Raw genomic sequence first — 22,447 nt, 5'->3', positions numbered from 1 at the left:
ACTACACGGGAGGATCTTGTCAATGATCTCAAGGCAGCTGGGACCATAGTCACCAAGAAAACAATTGGTAACACACTACGCCGTGAAGGACTGAAATCCTGCAGCGCCCGCAAGGTCCCCCTGCTCAAGAAAGCACATATACATGCCCGTCTGAAGTTTGCCAATGAACATCTGAATGATTCAGAGGACAACTGGGTGAAAGTGTTGAGGTCAGATGAGACCAAAATGGAGCTCTTTGGCATCAACTCAACTCGCCGTGTTTGGAGGAGGAGGAATGCTGCCTATGACCCCAAGAACACCATCCCCACCGTCAAACATGGAGGTGGAAACATTATGCTTTGGGGGTGTTTTTTTGCTAAGGGGACAGGACAACTTCACTGCATGAAAGGGACGATGGACGGGGCCATGTACCGTCAAATCTTGGGTGAGAACCTCCTTCCCTCAGCCAGGGCATTGAAAATGGGTTGTGGATGGGTATTCCAGCATGACAATGACCCAAAACACACGGCCAAGGCAACAAAGGAGTGGCTCAAGAAGAAGCACATTAAGGTCCTGGAGTGGCCTAGCCAGTCTCCAGACCTTAATCCCATAGAAAATCTGTGGAGGGAGCTGAAGGTTCGAGTTGCCAAACGTCAGCCTCGAAACCTTAATGACTTGGAGAAGATCTGCAAAGAGGAGTGGGACGAAATCCCTCCTGAGATGTGTGCAAACCTGGTGGCCAACTACAAGAAACGTCTGACCTCTGTGATTGCCAACAAGGGTTTTGCCACCAAGTACTAAGTCATGTTTTGCAGAGGGGTCAAATACATATTTCCCTCATTAAAATGCAAATCAATTTATAACATTTTTGACATGCGTTTTTCTGGATTTTTTTGTTGTTATTCTGTCTCTCACTGTTCAAATAAACCTACCATTAAAATTATAGACTGATCATTTCTTTGTCAGTGGGCAAACGTACAAAATCAGCAGGGGATCAAATACTTTTTTCCCTCACTGTATGTGTATGTGCTCAGACACAGACTGTTCTACTTATAGTGATTTATGAAAGTTATTTTAGTCTTCTCTCTTTGTCATGGAAGAATTTCAGGAATTAGAAATGAATAGTTTTCGGGTGTGTGCTTTAAATTTTACAGAAACATGTCATTTGACCTATGACCAGTGCAGTAATGTCAGCTCCATGGCCACTGGTAGTTAGGTTTTCTAGCTCACTGCCTGATTGATGTACAATACACCAGCCTACTAATTTGCTTAGTGTATTAAATCTCTGTTAGAGTAGCTAATTTTCACAATTTGCCATTGTCTAAGTGTGCAACTCTATCATGTCTCTATTATTATCAGCTCTTTGCCCATTTACATGTTTCAGTCTGTTGCATATCCACAGTTTTTTGCCTGATGAGGAGGAACAATACCTAATCAGGTCTTTGAAAACTTCGTCACATACTCAGTTTCTTGTGTCTCATGATGCTTGTAATGTCATAAGATCTCATGTCATGGGCTACGAATAGGCATGTACCATTGTCTCCAGTCACTTTGACATAAAATCAGCTCCCCTGCATCTAGAACAAGGGTGGGCAATCTTATCCGGAAAGGGCTGTAAAGGGCCCTTACAAGCATCTCATGATGCTTGTAATGTCATAAGATCTCATGTCATGGGCTACAAATAGGCATGTACCAGTGTCTCCAGTCACTTTGACATAAAATCAGCTCCCCTGCATCTAGAACAAGGGTGGGCAATCTTATCCGGAAAGGGCCCTTTACGGCCCTTTCCGGATAAGATTGCCCACCCCTAATCTAGAATTTCGGGACCCCATTGATGTAGACATAATGGCCATCTACACTGCAAAAAAAATTATATATTGAATAAACGTGTCATTACATTTCCAGTTGACTGGAACTTCTTAATTATTGCCCTGATGTTGGAAATGGACATTTTCAATGCTTTTGCTATTTTCTTATAGCCACTTCCCATTTTGTGAAGCTCAACAACCTTTTGCAGCACATCACAGCTATATTCCTTGGTCTAACCCATTGTTATGAATGACTAAGGGAATTTGGCCTATGTGTTACCTCATATTTCTACCCCTGTCATGGTTGAACAATTTCCGGGTCCTAGTCACCCAGGTGTACTAAAAACAATTTAAAATATCAGTGGGGAGATACTTTAAATATAAAATTGTGGCACACACACACACACACACACACACACACACACACACACACATATATATATATATATATATATATATTTTTTTTTTTTTTTTTTTTTTTTTGATAAACCTATGTTGTGTTTCCAATTGTTTGATATCCATGAGAGCAGAGCATTTTTGCGAATTATTTTAAACAAAATATCAAAAGGTTAATGACAGTAAAGACAATTGTTTACCAAGTGTGCCAATATTAGTGGAGGGCACTGTAAACTGTGCCTTAAAATAGCTTGGGAACATAATTATTTTACTGACAAAGCATAAGGATAAGCTAATATTAGCACCATAATGGCAGAATTGAATCAGAAACGCTACGTAAGTTATTGTGTGCACAGAAAGTCTAACAAAACAAGCCAGACAGCTCATACAGTGTATACGTTACAGCACAGGATAAGCTGCAGCTCTGAAAATAGAATACTGAATAATTCTATGCCTTTAGTGCTCCTTGCTATATCTCATAACCGTGATATTTTCCCTAGTGTGGGAGTCAATATTAAAGTTAAAAAAAAACTGTTTTGCATCAATATTTAATGAGCTAATACTTTTAATACATATATATGGGCACTGTAAAAGCCTTTAATCTGCCGTGCTTTTCATTGAGGTATTTAAAGCACAAGGTGGCGGGGGTGGTGGTGAGCGCAGCAGTTGTTTCTTTAGGCTATGCGGATTCGTAAGCTTAGAAAAGATAAAGCCAATCACTTGGGGAGCGACTAAACAGTCAGTAAAGTATCATGAGATATAGCAAGACCCTGAGCAAGTTCTGCTAAAGCACATTTAATCAGCCATCAATCATATTTTGAAAATGCATATATGGGGTTGTCTAAGCAGTTGGTCGTGTAGCAGCAGAAAAGCAAAACTCATGCAGATACAGGTCAAGAGCTTCATGTAATGTTCACATCGAACATCCGAACAGGGAAAAAAAAGTGTGATCTTTGTGACTTTGATCATGGTGTTGATGTTGGAACCAAATGAGCTGGTTTGTATTTCAGAAACTGAAGATCTCCTGGGATTTTCACAGTCTCTAGAGTTTACACAGAATTGTGAGAAAACCAAAAAACATTGAGGGAGCCACGGTTCTGTGGGTGGAAATTCCTTGTTGATGAGAAACGTCAGTGGAAATGGCCAGATTGGTTCGAGTTGCCAAGAAGGATATAATAACTCATAAAATCCCTCTTTACAACTGTGGTGAGCAGAAAAGCAACTCAGCATGCACAAAATGTTAAACCTTGAACAGGAATCTGAGGCTCCCAGAAACTGGACAGTTGAAGATTAGAATAAAAATCACCAGTTTTTTTTTTCCCAGTCTTCAACTGTACTCACACCCTCACCCTCACACACAAATACCACAGGTACTTACTCACATTGTCATTGCTGCCGTTGTTGTCCTCATATTTCGTCTCTATGTGAATGGAAAACTTTGGCAAGAAAGAACACTACAAGGGGAAAAACGGATTCATTAAAAGCTGCCAAAGCACAAGATTTAAAATGATCTCCATCTAAATGGTCACAGTTCTCCCTGAGCACCATGCACTATTATTTAAATTTTTTTGTTTTCTGTTAGTCTTACTGTATCTCCACACTGATCAGATTTGCTTGTTACCCAACTGTGTTCACCTGTTCTGTGTTAGTCCTTGATTCATTTACCTATATATTCCATGTTCCATTAACACATCCTTGCAAAGTCTTATCATGCAATTCGTTACTTTAAGTATGTTTAAGTAAGTTTTATTGTACTTCCTGGAATTGACCTTTTGCCTGTTTTTCACACAGATGATCAATTTACTCAAATAAAGCTCATTCTGAGTTTACGCACATGCATCTTGCTTCTCACCACACATTACATACATTTACTGCAAATTCACTTTGTGGTGGTGTTTGGCTCTTTATAAGAGTTTAATAGTGGCATGCACTAGTGTGGCCATTTTAGAATCATGTTGCAATTAATCAGCCAAATTGTAAATTATATAATTCTAAACAAAGTAATTACAGTGTACATAATGACCTACTGCTGTTTTTCATTGACATTAGGAATAATGTCATTGGGCCACCAATGACTAAGGACCACCAACGAGCAAGTAGTAGCTGGTCTTAGATACACTTTCTTCTATTTCCACAGTCAGCCTCATAATCAGCAAACAAAACCAGTGGCAAGCAGAACTCCCAAAGAGAGCAGCAGGTAGAAGCTTGAGAAGAGGCAACATTCAAAATGCTCTACTGGGTGACAATGGACCATAGAAATATTATATTACATTTTCATAAAACAGGCTTAAAAACTGAGAGGCAGTGCACTTATCCAGAGGAAAGACCAGTGTTCAAAGGTTTGTTTTTATTTTTTATTTTTTTAAATGCACCTAGTCTCCAGGAACTCTACTGTTGTCTTTATATTGACCCTTTGCTGGATGCCTCTGTTAGGAGGTTAAGAATTATATGCTATAGGACAGTGGCTCTTTTAACAACATACTGACACCAAGCACATATCCCTAATCAATATGTTTGTAAAAATCAAAATGTTTTTACAATGGCCATCTCGGTTCCCAGATTTTAACCTTGTTGAAAGCTTGTGGTGTGAATTGAAGAGGGAAGTTCACATGCACAAACCTAAAAATGTAAAGCATAATGAAATGTTCTGCATGGAGGCATGGCCCAAAATCATTCTTCAATTATTCTCTAACATTAACATTACTGCAGGGGGCTCAGTCGTGTAATTCTCTCCATGCAAGAGATGTGGAGGTGCCAATCATTCTGAACCCAGTGTTTTGCAGAAAACGTTTAATGGAAATATTACTCTATGGCAATATTCACAGCTACAAGGTTTTGAATGTCTTTTGGATGGTTAAATTCACTGAGCATATAAATGCCATATGGCATAGTTAGAAGGCTTCTCTTCCTGCTGAGAAACCTAGGAAAAACAACACCTTTCAGGCTGTAGTAAATCCCACAGAAAATACTCCAAAACCTGAAAGTACAACTCAAGCTGCACAGATATTGTCAAAGTCTTAGATCTGTTAAGTTCACCTTGATTGCTTTTAAACAAACTGCTCCGCTATGTTCACAGAGAAGCACAATTTGTAACCGCCACATTTTTACCGGCCTGGTGTGTGACAGCCGGCTGTAACAATGAGCTATTTTCCAGCTTGTTGGATTTACAACCCTGTTCTCAACCCTTTGCCTCTCTAATTGCTCACTCCGCCCTCTCTTCCCTACACGGCCCAACGCTGCTGGAGTCCCCTGGAGATCCAACAATACTCTGACTAGATTAACTCCAGTTTCAGCAATTACTATGGAAATAGGAATACTAATAGGGTTGGCGAGAACAGGAGAGAGAGAAGGGCATGCAGGGGAAGTGATCAACAATAGCTTTTTACATGGGTGAAATTCACTTCACAAAGGCGCTCACACTTTACACCTTATGACGCATTTGCACACCCGTCAAAAAAAAAAATTACATACTAATAATGGCACATATCACTTCTGTCTGAAAATTCGAACAAGCAGAAAGCTGTAAATTCAAAGCAAAATTATAATCCAAAGAATATCGTCATGTTGCATACTATAGCCACGGTTAAATTAGTACCGCTTCCATTATCGAGGTGTTTCTGTGATCTTTTCTGTTTGAGATCGAAAAGAGTTTTTCTGTTGGATTCAAACTTGTGAAACAAGGCAATAACTTGTCACGGGCAGCCTACAGCATGTCGGTATGTTTACCAAGCAATCACGCTGATGGTCACAAACAGTCACAAATTGACATTAACTGACATTGCTAAGGTTGCTTTCACACTTGCCATTTATTTCTCAACAGCCACTGCACATTTTACATGCATGTATATTTTCAGGAAAGCACTGAATGATGTCGAGTTTTTTTTTGTTGTTGTTGTTGTTTTTTTGGTTTTTTTCCAGATTGCAAGCAACATGGCTGTAACCCTAAATTGGGAAGATTTGGTGCGAGTATACATAGTTTTATGTTTGATGGTAACCACCAGGGTCTTGTGGAAAAAGCCACTGCTCATTTGTTTCAGTTAAAGCATAGACACTAGAGAAGTTTCTTAGTTAAACTGTACCTAACATGGTTACTTGGTTAATATAAAAAATCGATTTTTATGTAAATTTTGTATAATATCCAAATCCATGAACATTTCCGTTCTATAATTTACGATAACTAGAGAAAACAGACTCTGTAAGAAATAGTAATATGTTTTCGATTTTAAAGCTTGAAAATAAGCTTCAATTCAAGTTTCAATAAGCAGACACAATAAATGTTATATTCTTGCAAAGTTCTTATTTTTAGAGGCTGAATTTAACAGGTAACAAACGCCGTCCTGTACTCCAACGGTTTACCAAACGGTCTAACCAAACAGTCGGAGCAGTTTAGAGAAGTATGGAAGGATAACATAATGGACATGAGCAGCTGATGTAGTAAACACTCATCTTTGTGATAGTATATTAATTAAGACATGTTTCTGCATTGTTTATTTCGCTACAATTTTGACCCTGGTTATGCCAGAAAGACAAAAATGGATTGCGAAATCTGTGAAAAAAATCGGTGTCTAAGTAATGAGCAAAGATAAGAAGATTTACAGCATATTTAATCTAAAATATTTCACTGCTAATATTCCAAAGTTGTAATATAAATAATAGTAATAACCTGGCTATTTTTATGACACACTCACTGATACATGATGTGACATTCCATTGTGGCTGCAAACAGTGAAGTTGCCATATGAAGAATTTCTGCTCCCAAAGATACAGCGAAGACAAACAGCCTCCTCATCGCTAGAGTAAAAAATCTTTATTAATAAATCTAAACCAGGCAGGTTAGTTAGATCAGGGGTTCCCAGACTTTTCCAGGGAAAGGCCCCCCCAAATGGCATTAAAATTTGACAGAGGCCCCCCTTTTGCAAGATGTCTTTAAAAATACAGACTTCTGAATATATCCCCTTTTTTTTATTATTAATAATTACATCTTACATCTTTATATTACATTACATTAGGAATTGATTGTTGTGTGTGTGTGTGGTTGTCTGAGAGTGAGAAAGAGAAAACATGCATTTATTTATTTTTCACACCAAATTGTTGAGGCCCCCCCGGGCGCCCCCTGGCAGCCCTCACTTTGAAAACCACTGAGTTAGATGATACTAGCTAAGACTTGTAAGAGGGTGTTAAGGTTAATGGTGTGCACTGTGAGAGCAGTATTTATTTTTTTGCACAAAAATGGTGGCTCAGTGCTTAAGATGTTGGACTACTGATCAGAAGGTCGTAAGTTCAAATCCCACCACTATCTAGCTTCCACTACTGGGCCTTGAGCAAGGCCCTTAACCTTCAACTGCTCAGTTGTATAAATGAGAAAAATATAAGCCCCTTTGGATAAGAGTGTCTGCCAAATGCTGTAAAAAAAATTGTGGCTTGGTCAGTGCATTTTCTGAAGGAAAAAAAAAAAAGCAAACAAAGCCCTGTAAAAAATGCCTAGTCTGAAAGCAACCTTCAGATATGTTCTTTTACATTTTCGGACATTTCTTACCGGTTGATTTAACATATTTTTAGGGAATCATTTGCTCTCTCACTCAGTGTGATTCAAACATGATGTAGCCTTGATTAAAAATAAATGGTCAGTGACAGCAAAAACGATTTTTTGGCCTGATTTTGCGGTCACTGATAGAAATCACTGATCGAAATCGTACAAGAGTTCCTTAGTCATGAATTAACATCGTCATCTTAGAACACATAATGTGATGTGCTCGCTGGCGGCTAAAGTCATCCGACAACAAAGTTCTGGTGATTTTGATTAAAATCTCACAATGTACAAATGCTGCTACGATGCTCGTCTAAAAGCCATCAATAGAGGGACTGTATACAGTAGGATTATGCAAAACTCATGGGACAGCTACAAATACAGTAGTGGTGAAACGTAAACCAAAACATGCCAATAAACAGAAAAAAATATCCTTATTACCTCAAGCTCCCTTTGAAGAATGTTTCTGTTTATATGTCCGCATTTTCTATACCAGCCTTGGATCTCACTGATTGATGACGTAAGCAGAATGTACAGTATATGAATGTTCTTTAACCACAAAATCTTCATTATACAATCTGATATAGAGAAGACATCTTATCACACAGTCTCTTATAGAATTGGGCCAAGCATGTATTTGGATCGTCTCATACAACGTGACATGAAATCATTTTAAAAGACCTCTGTAACCACACAATGTAAAACAGGATAAAAAAAGGGATCGGAATCCTGGCAGTAATTAATGCACAGTAATTCTTCAGATCTACCCACTTATACTGTCAGGCCCATTGAATTATGAGACTGGAAGAAGGCAGAATGCAGAGGGAATAAATCTTTTGGTGCAACTGCCAATGCAGAGATAGCAGAGAGACTGTATATCACATTTATTTGAAATGCCTACACACCATCTCAGCTTAGTGCTGACGCAGACTCTCCTGGCGAGATGACAGAAGCGTAGGCACACCAGCACCCAAATCAGTTGGTGCCCATGCAGCCCTGACTCTAGTCCACAATTCTAATTCTGTGTACACGGAAAGCATAAAGTATTTTTGCATTGCACAAAAGGCATGACTGACTAGACATACTGATTCTCCAACTGATGTAGCATAGCATGTCACAAAGATTTTATTGTGGCATAGTATGGAAAAACATGACAAAGTGGAATATTTTTCTGACATCAGTCTGTTTCTTACAGAGGCCAAAAAATAGACAAAAAAGAAAGAAAACACTTCGAAACAAATACTTGGTTTATGAGACCAAATCCATTATCAATCACAGCATATGCTGGGTCACGCACGATTTCAGGACCAAAGTTAATCAGTCATAGGAGAAATGTTCTTCTCAGAAAGCTCGAACTCCAACTCAGTCTCTCCTCTCAAGCACAGAAGCCTACTATTGCAGTATGTTACATAGCTAATTTTCACTAATATGCAGTCAGTTCCAGAATTATTCACATTCTTGGTCAATATGAATAAAAAAGGTTTGTCTTGATGGTTAATTAGCTTAAGATCACACTGAAACCTAAAATCTAACCTAACCACCAGTGAAATCTAACCTTTCATTGAAATGAATTCATTCTATTGAATTTAAATAAATAATAAAAAAAAAAATACAACTATATACTCACTGACCATTTTATTAGGAACACCTGTACATCTGCTCATTCATGCAATTATCCAATCAACCAATTATGTGGCTGCAGCATCATGCACAAAATAATGCAGATACAGGTCAAGAGGCTTAACGGGAAAAAAATATGATCTCAGTTACTTCGACCTGGTGTTATGGATGTTGGTGGGCTAATTTGAGTATTTTGGAAACTGCTGATCTCCTGGGATTTCATACACAGCTGAATCTAGTGCCTACACAAATTGCGGTGTGAGAAACAAAAAACATCCAGTCAGCGGTAGTTCTTTGTGAGGAAATGCCTTGTTGATGAGAAAAGAGAGGAGGAGGTCAGAGGAGAGTGGTCTAGACCGGTTCGAGCTGACAGGAAGGCTTTGGTAACTCAAATAACTACTTTTTACAAACATGGTGCGCTGAAAAGCATCTCAGAATACACTTACAGTCGAACTTTGAGGTGGATGGTGTCACGATTTCCACTCGAGATAGCGCTGTAGCATGCAGAGTGCTCGGAGACCCGAAGCGCAAGCGAGATGCTTTTAGGTCTTCAGTGACACTGACTTTGTTTACTTTTTACACGTGCTTTTTTTTTTAATGGTTTTGGACCCGTAGGTGTGTCATCATTGTTCTCAGCTGTGTTTCTCAGCTTGTGTTTCACCCCTGATTACGTTTGTCATTTAAACCCCTCATGTCTCTTTGCACTTTGTGAAGTATTAGTGTTATCACCGTACTAAGCCATTATACCCTGTTCCTTGTTTTGTTTCATGTTCCTTGATCATGTTCTTGTTTCTCGTTCTCGATTCTAGCCTTGCCCAGTTTATGTCTGTTTGCCAGTTGCCTGACCCTTTGCCTGTTTCTTGACCTCGCTATTGTCTCGTGTTTTGGATTTGTCTGCCTGTCTCTCACTCAGTAAACTCTTATCTGCATTTGCATCCGTCCTAACCTTCATTATGTGGATTACGTGACAGATGGGCTACTGTTACTGTACCGGCATCTACATGATTTTATGCATTGGGCTGCTGCCACATGATTAGCTGATTGGATAACTGCGTTAATGTGCAGGTGTACAGGTATTCCTAATAAAGTGATCTGTCTGTGTTTATTGTTGAAAAAACCTTTTGTTACCCTGCTTTACCAAGAGTGCCTATCATTCTGGAGCTGACTGGAGCTAGTAAACCTGTTATAGCACCCTTAAATTGTCTAACTCCGAGAAGGGATTTAACTTTATGTTATTTTCAGACCATGGTGTATTTGTACTTAAATCAGTCTGGATAAGTGCCTCTGCTAAATTCGGTAAGTGTAAACGCACTGACACGCCACTAATCTCCACATCTACAACTAGCATAACGTTCTCTATTTAAATCCACGAGCATTGTGCTTCCTTTCAGTTTGTACTGGAACTACCTCATATTATTGAGATAAACATTTACAAAACTAGAAAATTTGGCTGTTCGCACTCAAGAAATTCTACAACGTCCAAAGTTTTTCTGTTCGAAATCCATTGCCTGTTTTCGGCAAATCAATCTTCCCCAGTCGGCAGCACGTCCTCTCTGCCTTCCATTACTCACTGGATCACTTCTCCTTCCATACTGATTCCTAATGCTGATTTATGCTAATGCTATTACCTCACACAGTGGTCCAGCGCAGCCAAATTAGACCACAGTGCTTTTAGCCTGGCTTAGAAATGTGCATTTCTATTAGAAATGCATATCTCAATCTAGCTGCTCTTACACAGAGATTTCTCAAGACCTCGTGTGAATGTGGTCCAACAGGACAGGCGGAGGGTCATTTTTCATACAAAATGGTTACATATCCACTAAAAGTATTATTTGTGTTCAGGTATTTTTTATTTTTTTTTACTGGAAATATGATCAGGAAAAGGAATGAAAATTAATATGGGCTATAACAAAACATAAAAAAAAGCCTTCTGAAAAAGTTCTGCCGGAAGAGGACTCCACATATTGAGGAAGATAGTGAGTCTCAGAGATTACAGAATTACACACACACACACACACACACACACACAGTGTACAGATGGAGAGAAGCTTCCCCTCTAGCAGGCGTGAGCTAAGCATCAGGGAACTGAGCACTGGGAACCTGCTTTGCCATCCAACAAACTCATTAACACACCAGGCCTTGGAGCAGATAGCAGCTACTGTCTCAGACTTGACAAGAGCGAAAAAATTTGAAACGACAATGTCTACAACAGCTGTCCAGCTCAAGGTTTCACATTAACTGCTCAGGGAAAGTAACCAAGTACAAGGGAGAAAAACGGTACTTACAGTGTACTCTGAATTGTGCAGGCAGATGGATCAGCGAGGAGTGAGAAAAGAAAAAGAAAGAGAGAGAGAGAGAGAGAGAGAGAGAGAGAGAGAGAGAGAAAGACGTGTGAAAAGCAAGTGAATGGATTTCACACACTGTTCATGCAAAATCCAGAAGGATGAACAAAGACATTGATAAAAAAAAGATTTTGTTTGCACATACTCAATTACTGTTTATCATTCAGATCTCAGGTCTACATAGAATTAGCAAGTGGCATTATTATTACAATTATTGTTCAATTCATATTGCTTAACATTCTTATAAACAATGCAAACAAATAAGAGTTACCATGCTGAAAACTGTACTAATTCATGGGTCATTATTCATTCATCAATAGGTCATTCCTACAACGTAGAGAATGTGTTTGTGTCCTCGGCACAGCTCATAGTATTTGTAATGTGATCTTGAGCAATGTAATTTCTAAAAGTCTGGTTAAAACAGTTAACTGTTTATATTTTTAATGTTGAATGGGCCCGTTGAAAAAAACACTTCTGCGTTCTTCTTAGTACTGCTCCTGCATTTCTAATTCTTTCACTACACTCGAAGTGATTTTTCAGCCAGTGTCTGCAAGAGCGCCCTGAGATAACCATCAATGAAGAATACTTGCCAAGCATCTTCTAGCAAGGCTTCATGTTGTGAAAGGCTTCATGTAAATGTACGCTTTGTCATAAATACACCACTGTGAAAGTAAGAAAATACCAATAAAATACCTTTTTTAAAATATATAATTCAAATACAGTACATAAATATAGGAATAATAGTACGAAAACTTGAAGGACACTATGTTGATGAATGTAAACAATAATCCTGGAAATGCAACTGACTTTTATACATTTTACACTGTTTTGATTCATTAGACACAATACTCCAGTAATGTGTGATAAAAATAAGAAAAACGTTCATTCTTTTGAAATAGTTTACTTGCTTATATTCAGGCCTTTCTGAACATTAACTAGAGAATTACACGACAATGCACAGATAAGCCATAACATTACATCCACCTGCCTAATATTGTGTTGGTCCCGCTTGTGCCACCATAACAGCTCTGACTCATCGAGGCATGGAGTCCACAAGACATCTGAAGGTGTGTTGTGGTATCTGGCACCAAGACGTTAGCAGCAGATGCAACCTTTTTGTCCTGTAAGCTGGTCGTCTAGCCCAGTGGTTCTCAAACGTTTCATCGTGAGGCCCCCCATTTGTATAGGGTGCATCCCCTTGTGGCCCCCTAGAATCGTCAAATTTTTGCAATTCGATTTTTTTTTCACACTAGTCTCTTCTGTATTAACTTCTTCTGCTAAGAGACTACGTCCTCTATTTAAAAACGTATCCATTTTGAATAGTCTTCGGTTTTATCAGCATGTGGCTAACAGTACACTAGTATATCAACTGATGTCTCTGTTTGGTGTGTGTCTCTTAGTATGCTGTGTATAATTGATTTAATTTATTAATATGTCTCATGTTTATGTACATCATAGTTCAAAGGTTAACAATCTCAACTTAAATACAGGTAACATAAATAAATAAATTAATTAAACATTTCAAGAATTTCTATGTCCCCCTCAACACCCCCCCAACACCCCCAACACCATCTGGCCCCCAGTTTGAGAACCACTGATCTAACCTTCACAATCTGGCCCTTGTCCAAAAGTCTCTCAGATCCTTATGCTTCCCCATTTTTCCTGCTTCTAACACATCAACTTCGAGAACTGACTGTTCACATGCTGCCTAAAATATATCCCACCCCTTGACAGGTACCATTGTAATGAGATAATCAATGTTATTCACGTCACCTGTCAGTGGTTTTAATGTTATGGTTGATCAGTGTATACAAATTATATACCTATATAACTATATACTGTAAATAAAAACTATAGAGTTTTTAACACTGCACTGTCCTTTTATTGTCCACCTTGATATACCTGGTTACTCTCTTTTTAAACAAAGATCCTTTTTTTGTGCAACAGTATATGATATCCTGGAACTGCCATCATTTTCCCAGCTGGTCAACAACTCCAAATTGAGTGATTATCTCTATTTTTTAATATCTATTTAAAAAAAAAATCCTGGCAGTTTGATGTAGTCAGTAGTAGAGCATGAGGAATTCCATTAAGATTAAAAAAAAAAAAATCCCAAACCAGCACATTAAAACGGATTACATTACTTAACTGATGTCACTTTTGTGCCAGACTGATTTTGCTCACACAGTGAATAATAGTTCACTTTAGGTCAGAATGTCTAAAGTGTTACTGTTCACCATTATTTTACGGTCAATACACAAGCGTGTAAGTAAGGCACTTCTAATGATAAACAATTTAATAGGATAAAACCTTTGTTTTATATGTAATGAAAAAAAAAATGGAAGTCTGATTGTATGGCAGAACTAACACACCAAATAAATTTCTCAAGCTGGGATAATAGAGTCTCAAGATAGAACTCAAAGAAATAACCAGATGTATGTCTTGTTTCTCCACAAAATTGCTTTGGGATAATAGCTAGCTGGCCCTGAGTGTTCCTGTCCATTTAACAGTCGGGGTGGATGAGTTACCAGTGATTGTGTAGGGGTAATAGTTCCATGCCTTCTCCGTTACATAGAAGATCTTGGGAACAACTGCTCGTGCCCAGCTCGGCAGCTTGCTGTAAATAAGGTAAAATAAAAAATAAAAAAAAAAGAAGAAGATGAGAGATAAGAATGAGGGTTTTTTCTCAATGAGAATGCAGAAAGATTCAAACTGTCAGCTCAGGCTGTCAAGACTAACTGCTTCTGTTACTGGCTGACCATCAGTCCAGGATTAAATTATGTAATGGAAAGTGCAATAATGGTCTGAACTCAGTTGGCAGTGAGACAGCTCACACACTGGATATTACTGAGACTGGGATGAGATTGGAACAGCTGTACCTGTTAGAAATGAAGAAACATGAACATGCACCTGGACTAGAAACTGAAATATTGCCGTACAGAATCACGTTTGTGGGATTATTTGCTATTTTTTTATGATTATGTGATAAAAAATATATGATTCAGTCATTGATTCTGCTTCCTCATGATGTCTGTTCCTTGGGTCATGATGTTTTTGTCCTTGATCATATTTTTGTCTTATGTTTATCTCTTATTTCAGCCTTGGGCATTGTCTATATGGTCCTCTTGCATGCACACAACAGTATAAAAGCCCACTGTACCCAATTTATGTTTAGACTACAGAACGCCCAGACTCTCTCGTCGCACAATAAATCATCTCTTTTTTATTGTACCCTGGCTCTTGGTCTCCTGATTCTTCCGTCATCTTACTTCTGATGAAACTGCAGTATTATGATGGTCATCCAGAACGATTTACAACAACACTACCCTGCAGAAAGTAAAGTATTTATATTTGAGTGAAACTGGTTGGATTTAAGGTGAAATGAAAACGTGAAGTGATAAGAGAACAATGTAAACGAACGGACATTTACATCCAGATTAATTGCAGAGGTGAAGCGGACCGATTTGGGCTTCGAGCCAGTGTTAAATGAGTATTGTGGCAACATTTACGTTGGCTTGGCACAGTCGGTGTATGTATGATTGCACACCTGTGATGGTTTAGCTGGATGGGCGCACATTAGAGTGAACATAAGGCAGCCTATAAAATGCAAATCAATCATAAAACACAACATGAATAAATCTGAATTTATTCTCATTAAAGTTGCAGAGGAGATGAATTGCATTGTGGCATCAGTTGCATATCACTTTTCACAATTATCCCTCATTGTATAGATTCTTCTACATTTATTGTGACTTTGACGTCTTCAAACCTTAGAAATTAGGGTTACATCTTAAGTGCTCTATGCAGGTGTAAGTATGGTCCCTCAGAGTAACGTCTCAAATGATAAGCCTGTATAAGCTAGTATAGTATAAATTAGTATGAGACTGATCTCAGCTGGTAGTCTTCCTGTGTAATTCTACCAGCCTTGTCTCTGTCTCCCGTTTCATCTCTGAGTACTTCTTTTCTTTCCCCACCAAGTTCTCTTAAGTCTCCCAATTTGCATTAGCCTCTCTGTTCTATTAAATCTGCATTCCTTTCATCCACCTTCCAATCCTCTTCTGTAGTTGGCATAATATCAGAAACTGGCTGTAATCAACAACTGGACTTTTGGCATGAGCACTCAAAATAAACTATAATAAGAAGCTTATTAATACTTGAATTCCAACCATATTTGAGATGTGGTTATGCAGAAATCAGGCTTGCCAGATTTCAAATTCTCAAAATAGAAATTGAATCTAAATGAAATGATATCAACCTTTACAGGACTACTTGGTTTCCAGGCAAGTGGGATTAAGATTATGCTTACTTCTGAAACACTGGCAATCCTAGTATCTAACAAACTGACTTATAAGTGCTTTTTTCTTTGCAGCTAGTTTTTTTTTTTTTCTTTTTGCCTTCCCATCAATTCCTTGAACCCACTCTCCCACTTAAAACAAATTTCTGTTCAATTTAACCACTGCGTATTCAGCACAGGTGCTCAGCTGAACCGAGGCAATGCTTCCTTACTCTGAGTGTCAAGATGCTTGATAGACAGACTGATGCCTAATGGTTTTAGAGCTTTTTCACTGACAAAAATAATATCAATTCTGGATTGAGGCTAAGGGTCGGCGCTCTTTTCAACTGTCCATCACGTCATGCTAGTTCAATTTTTGTCACGCTTTTGTTTTACTATTCATAGGCCTCTGTGAATTTCTGAAATGTGTCAACATGTTTTTCTAGCAGTTTCTAGCAGAAGACAGCTGTCTCCTTTAGTTTTTGTACCCACTGGGGTTTCGCTCATATCACAAGCTAAAGATTGGAGGCAACAAGCAGAGAGAAACCTGCGTTCTGCTCTCCAAGCGTATCAGGCCGAGCCTGCTACAGAGGAAAAGCTGAGGTCATGCTTGCTGTCAAACCCCTCTCCAGGGCTCACGACATAAAAAAAATTACACTGAACAGCTTAGTAAAGTGCAGAAATAGATCGTAGGGCCACTCTGTGAAAACAACATTGGTCCTTGAGCAGCAGACGTGCCTGCAAAGCCTGAAAGGTTAGGAATTTTATGGAGGATCAGAGGGGGGCTATGAGATGAGTTCAGGTGGTATGAAATGCTGTTGCCTACATTGCACACATACAGTGCAAGCCTAAATGACACCTATATAAGCCCTTCCTGACGAATGACATAAACGAGCCGCTGCTGACATTTACCTCATTTGGCTGATGCTTTTATCCAAAGTGACTTACCATCGAGACAGGATATAACTGAGCAGCCTAAAACTGGCCCACAGGCTATTGTCAGCTTGGTGCTGCTGTGATTTGAACTCTCATCCTTCCGATCAGTAGCCCAAAGCCTTAACCATTGACCAACCACTGTCATGTAAACCTACATAAACATTTATAAAAGCTGTCATAGAGTACTTGGGTCAATTTTTATGTCAAGTTAACATAACGTCAAGTGAGATAACACTTTCTGGGCTGGTGTATGTTTCAATGTCATGAAAACTGATTTTGTAGCTCACTGTATAACTTTCAGTAGAATCTAGAGGCCCAATGGGGCAGAAATCACACTGCCCCATGCTCAGGGGAGGAGCCATGGACAGAAAAACATTGACTACATTTACATGGACAGCAATAATGTAATTTTTAACCTTAATAAGACAATATTGTGATTAACTTGTTTTACATGTTATGGAACATAGATCGATTAACGGCACACGACATTACGTCCCCACGCCACGCCGTCCGACGTTCCCTCCAGAGTTTCACATATCATCATACAGTTCGTCTTCGTTATGGTACCGTATACAGTTTTGGGTGTTTTTATTTTGAATTTTATGAAAGCTTCAAGTGCAGTTGATTATTTGTCATGCTATACGTGCGAATTGACGACTGATTGAAGCCGTGGGCTGTGTCCCAAACCGTAGACTTACATACTATATAGTGAAAGATACATGCATTTCGCCTACTATATAGTGAAAGATACATGCATTTCGCCTACTATATAGTGAAAGATACATGTATTTCACCTACTATATAGTAGGTAAGTACTGTATGCGGTTTAGAACGCAGCCGTGCTCTCTTGTTTGCCATCAAACAATTGAACGCTTCCGTGTGTGTACGTGTCCTGTCGCAAAATGCAGTGAAAACTCCCACACGACGTTAATAGTGTGATTACGGTGTGTACATGTCTGTAATGCACGTCGATAATGCGACTAAAATAGGAATACTCCACATGTCATCATTCCATTTGTGTTTTGAGTATAATCAATAATCACTGTTTACATGGTAGTTTCTTAATCTTAAAAGCGTATTGTCTTAATCAGATTAATATCGCATTATTGTTGTCCATGTAAACGTACTGTGAGTGTGTTCCTGGTGGTTTAGCAGCTAAGGATCGCACTGGTGCTAAATCAGTTATGCAGATCAATGATCTGCTGTGGTGCTCCCCAATGGGAGCAAAGTGTAAACTGTGTGTATTATGTACAAAACCATTTCTATTGTACGATTCTATTGCAAAGATTGGGAAAGCAAAAGGGGAATTTTGGAGTGGATAATGTCTGTACATCAGAAATGCGTGTGCATCACAGTAACCATTTAGATGGAAAGACTGTCTTGATTTCAGTACTTATGAAAACTGCTGTCAAATTATATTACTCAAACTAATTTCATAAAATGTAGGCCATAAATTCAGACTTCTGAACCCTTCACTAATACAGGAGCTGTGGCTTGTATTGAGGAGCAGTTGTGTTACTCACTTGTTGAGATAGACGCGTTTCTCTGTGAACTGTCCAGCGCCGTATGTGGGGTCCTCATACGGCTCGTTCTGCACCACCTCCACGCCCTCGCCTCGCTCGCTCTGCTCGTGGCTGTGTTTGCTGATCATGTACAGCTGTCCAATCTTGTACTGGAGACAAAGACCACCACACAGTTACAACGGCAGCCTGAACTACAGAAATGAACTTGTCATGATATCATGCCTAGTCCTATGGTCTAAGAGGAATATGCTATAAAAAATTAAAACATAATTAAAAAAAAAAAGAAAAGAAAAAGAACCATCTTTGTCAATTCTCACAGCTCAGGTTGTGGCATTTAAACAGGGACCTTCTTTAAAGGGACCGTGAGGGCAGCCAAATTGAGAGCACACAACAGCGACCATGGTCATTAAAAATAAGAGCAAGGTGCTCATGAATACACAAAGTATTCATGAGTGTGGAGCAGTGAAGCAAGCATGAAGAGAAACTGTCATGCGTGAGAACACTTCGATTCTGTAAGCACTGAGCATTTAGTCACATGAGTCTACGCGTTGCTCTCGGGTCAAGTTAATTCAAGTAAAAGAGCAACGACTTAAAGTCAAAACAACAATTTTCCCAGCGGTTTGTGTTTAAATAAAATGAAAACATGTCAAACGTCTCACAGAGTTTTTCATTGTCTCAGGGAGTTTTTCCTCGTCACCATCGCCTCTGGCTTGCTCATTAGGGATAAAGTCATACATGTAAAATTTATCCTGAATGTATTTATTTCTGTAAAGCTACTTTGTAACAGCAATGTCCATTGCGTGTTAAAAGCACTATAACTAATACATTTTAATTGAATTGAATTCAACCATGGCCTTTACCCCATTGAAGTCCACAGTAAACACCCAAACCCTCCTTCCCCTCACCTGCTTTTAACTGTTTACTGCCGCTGATTTTATTAGTAAATGAAACACTGAGAAATGCGTAGATGACTTGCTAGAGTTAATCTGGATAACTGAACAGCATTATGTCATTTTGGTCACAAAAGTGCCACAACCGCTAAATAAATATGTATAATCTCATAATCCTAGGATCCTATGTGACTTCTAGGCCTGCGATATCAGCAGTGTTTTCTTTTAGTCCTCTGTGACAATAGTGAGACATTGAAGAAAGCTTTCACTGACAATCTGTACATTTTATGTAAAGAAATGTATACCACTTTTATCATATACCTATTATTATCTTGTTCCTTGCCATCCTGATAGTGATTCTAACCGAGGTTCATGCTCATGACATTAAAAAAAAAAACACCATCTAACGCTATAAAAGTGTCAGGCACCCCGTGCATCCATTTTGTTGGCTTAATGAGTTATTGTCCTTATCGTTCCCTCTCAGAAATCTATCCAAATTAATTGGAGGAGGCAAGAAAAAAAGCACACATGGGTTAAAGTGGCAGTGAATTATTCATCGTGTCTCGTTCTCTTTGTATGTGCTGGACAGATGTGTAGAGAGATGAGAGGAGCAGGGGGATTTAATGAGTGGCAGATTAAAGCAAGTGAAAGGATCGTGGTGCGCTTTCAAAGGGAGTCAGAATTACAGATAAAAAACAACTTTGAAAGTGTAAATTTTGTAATGCTTTTTGATATAATGTCTTCAGTAGTTTCTTTTTTTTTTCTTTTCCCTGAGACTTCTCATATCTACTCACATCAGAAGTTTGTCTAAGCCTGATGCTGCTTTGTTGTCTTACTGGTTAGAAACTACTGTAGCTACTTGATGCCATTATTTGCTATCAAATAATGAGACGACTGCGGATGAGAGTTCCACTTGAGCTGCGAGTACTCCGGAGAGAGTGGTAGTTCTGTGATAACAGAAAATATCCACAAATTCAATGGCCTTAAAATGTTGCAAATGTTTAATCCAAGCTCCAGGGCAAATCTGTTACAGTGTTTCTTGCTTCCCGCTATTCAGGAACACATTCACCCTGGCTTAAAAGCCTGTCTGTCTGATAAAACATCTAGAGGCAAAATCAGTCCCAAAACACACTGCAGAATAACATGGTCCTTAAAATGTGTACATGTGGAGAATTTTCTGATTCACCAGATACCAAAGCTTCGTTCACGCCCCTCGGTTTAGCCTTTACACGCAACATTAGGCAAATGTCAGTGGTGCAATCAAAGCAGACAATACCGTTAAACAGAAGACAAAGACAGAGCAATTGGTTCAGTCTGTGATGTTCAGTGTTTGACTTGACGCATAATGATTTGCTCACCCAAAATAATACACCAGTCAGAGATAGAGGCATTCTCAAGCTTATTTCTGTGATTCAAACAGATGTCTATGAAATGAAGGATGTTTCTGTAATGACAGTGGAACAGCTTGTTTGCAACATGACAAATGAAAGATTTTTATAATCTGCCGGAGCACTCCTCAAATACCCCTTCACTTTTGAGCATTATTGTCTCGGTAATCCAAAAAAAAAAAAAAAAAAAAGAAGATGACTTGTCTCTTTTGTGTTTTATGGTTTAATAGAACAAACAGCTTCCAGTCTTTTCTATGCCATTATTTATAGGACAGATTAATATTTATCAAAAAGAACTAATAGAAAGAGATCAGATTATAGGTTATTCGGATCTAACCTGACTGGCTTGGCTGTCTTGAATCCATAATCCAACCTTTTCACTCCATAGCCATTTATAACCATCAGCAGCATAACCAACACAGCAAATTTGTCCCTGCTCTCCAGGTGGGAAAGATGGTCTTCTTCTCTTTTCTGTCAATAACAATGAAAGTAGCCCAACTACTAGTCTGTGGTTTGATGTGTATCATGCGTATGGAAAAATGCAGCTAGTGCTCTCCTTTAAATGCCCTATGGCACTAAATAAGGAGCAGTGGATAGAATGCAGCAATTGACTTCATGTGTTTTTGAAGGGGAAGCTCATGCCATCTCAAGCTGGTAAACTCTTCAAGGTTCTTGTATAGTTAAAGGTTCTTAGTTTCATAAGGGTCCTTAAAAGGTTTCCAGAAAGGTTGGCCAATTTTGCTTTCTTGGACTCCCGTCCATGGATGCACCACTCAGGATCCCCAGATCTGTTTGTGTGTGTGTGTGATGGCGAACTAGCTAGTTCCTGGAAATTTGCATTTAAATTGGGATTAAAACCAACCACATTGAGAGAACATAGAGTAAAACTCCCCCCCCAAAAAGGCTGAGAAAGCTTTACAAAATTTTACAAGGTTATTGAATTTACCTCTGAATTCACAGTGGGATGTAATTGCATGCTGCAGATTGGCCTGAGGAGAGAGTGCACTCTTGTTCTATGCTAATAGTTCACTTGAATGGCCCTTTGAGTGAATTCAGAGAAGAAAAGCACACCGTGCATGCTGAAAAGCTCACTACTCTAATACTGTAGGGTAGACCGTCTAGGAGGAAAGGATGGAAAAAACATCCTTTCATAAATATTAATTTATATACTTTATTTGTTATTTTAATACGCTAACAGCAGTTATTTTTAAATGTAAGTTGAGAAAGCTATTACCAGGTAACAAGGCTTAACACTGCATTGCACCTTCAGGTGGATTCTACTCTCTATGAAAACATGGTTTCTTTTTTTCAGGTTTTAATTCATCCTTTGGTCATTTATTACAGTGGGGTTTCATGATCTACCATCAAAGTGTTATTTTTCTATTTCTAAGTTCACCAGTGCATTCATGTTTTTCGACATGTTCAAGTAGTAGTAGTTGTTGTTGTTTTGTTTGTTTTTTTTTTAAATATTTTTTTTATTTCTTATTATGTATTTTACCTCACAGCTGACACCAACATCACTAAAATCTGCACTACAAATAAGGCAGTGAAAAGCAATATTTTCAAGACACATCCATATGAACATAAATCCATATGAGCATCAGTCTCCTAGCTTTTTATGATTTGCCTTGTTGACACATTTATCACAAAATGAGTTTCTCAGTATATCATGGTAATTTTACCATGGAAGCTGAAATACTCTTCAGCAATTTGAAGGCTGCAGTCTGATTGGATCTACAGCATACGTTTACATGCACATTATATG

General features: G+C 38.7%; 1 protein-coding gene across 1 annotated transcript in view; it reads right to left on the bottom strand.

Annotated features, from left to right (window-relative positions):
* pitpnc1a (phosphatidylinositol transfer protein cytoplasmic 1a) overlaps window positions 1-22,447 on the bottom strand; it is a 73,894-nt gene that overhangs the window by 12,274 nt on the left and 39,173 nt on the right. Inside the window, exons 3-6 of the mRNA XM_017483811.3 lie at window positions 18,405-18,553; window positions 14,201-14,289; window positions 11,616-11,623; window positions 3,566-3,637 (exon numbers count right to left, since the gene is read on the bottom strand). Coding sequence (XP_017339300.1) covers window positions 3,566-3,637; window positions 11,616-11,623; window positions 14,201-14,289; window positions 18,405-18,553 — 318 coding nt within the window. The remainder of the gene's footprint in view (window positions 1-3,565; window positions 3,638-11,615; window positions 11,624-14,200; window positions 14,290-18,404; window positions 18,554-22,447) is intronic.

This window comes from Ictalurus punctatus, chromosome 2 (assembly GCF_001660625.3).
Source record: "Ictalurus punctatus breed USDA103 chromosome 2, Coco_2.0, whole genome shotgun sequence".
Lineage (NCBI taxonomy): Eukaryota > Metazoa > Chordata > Actinopteri > Siluriformes > Ictaluridae > Ictalurus > Ictalurus punctatus.
This window is presented reverse-complemented; position numbering and strand designations above follow the sequence as displayed.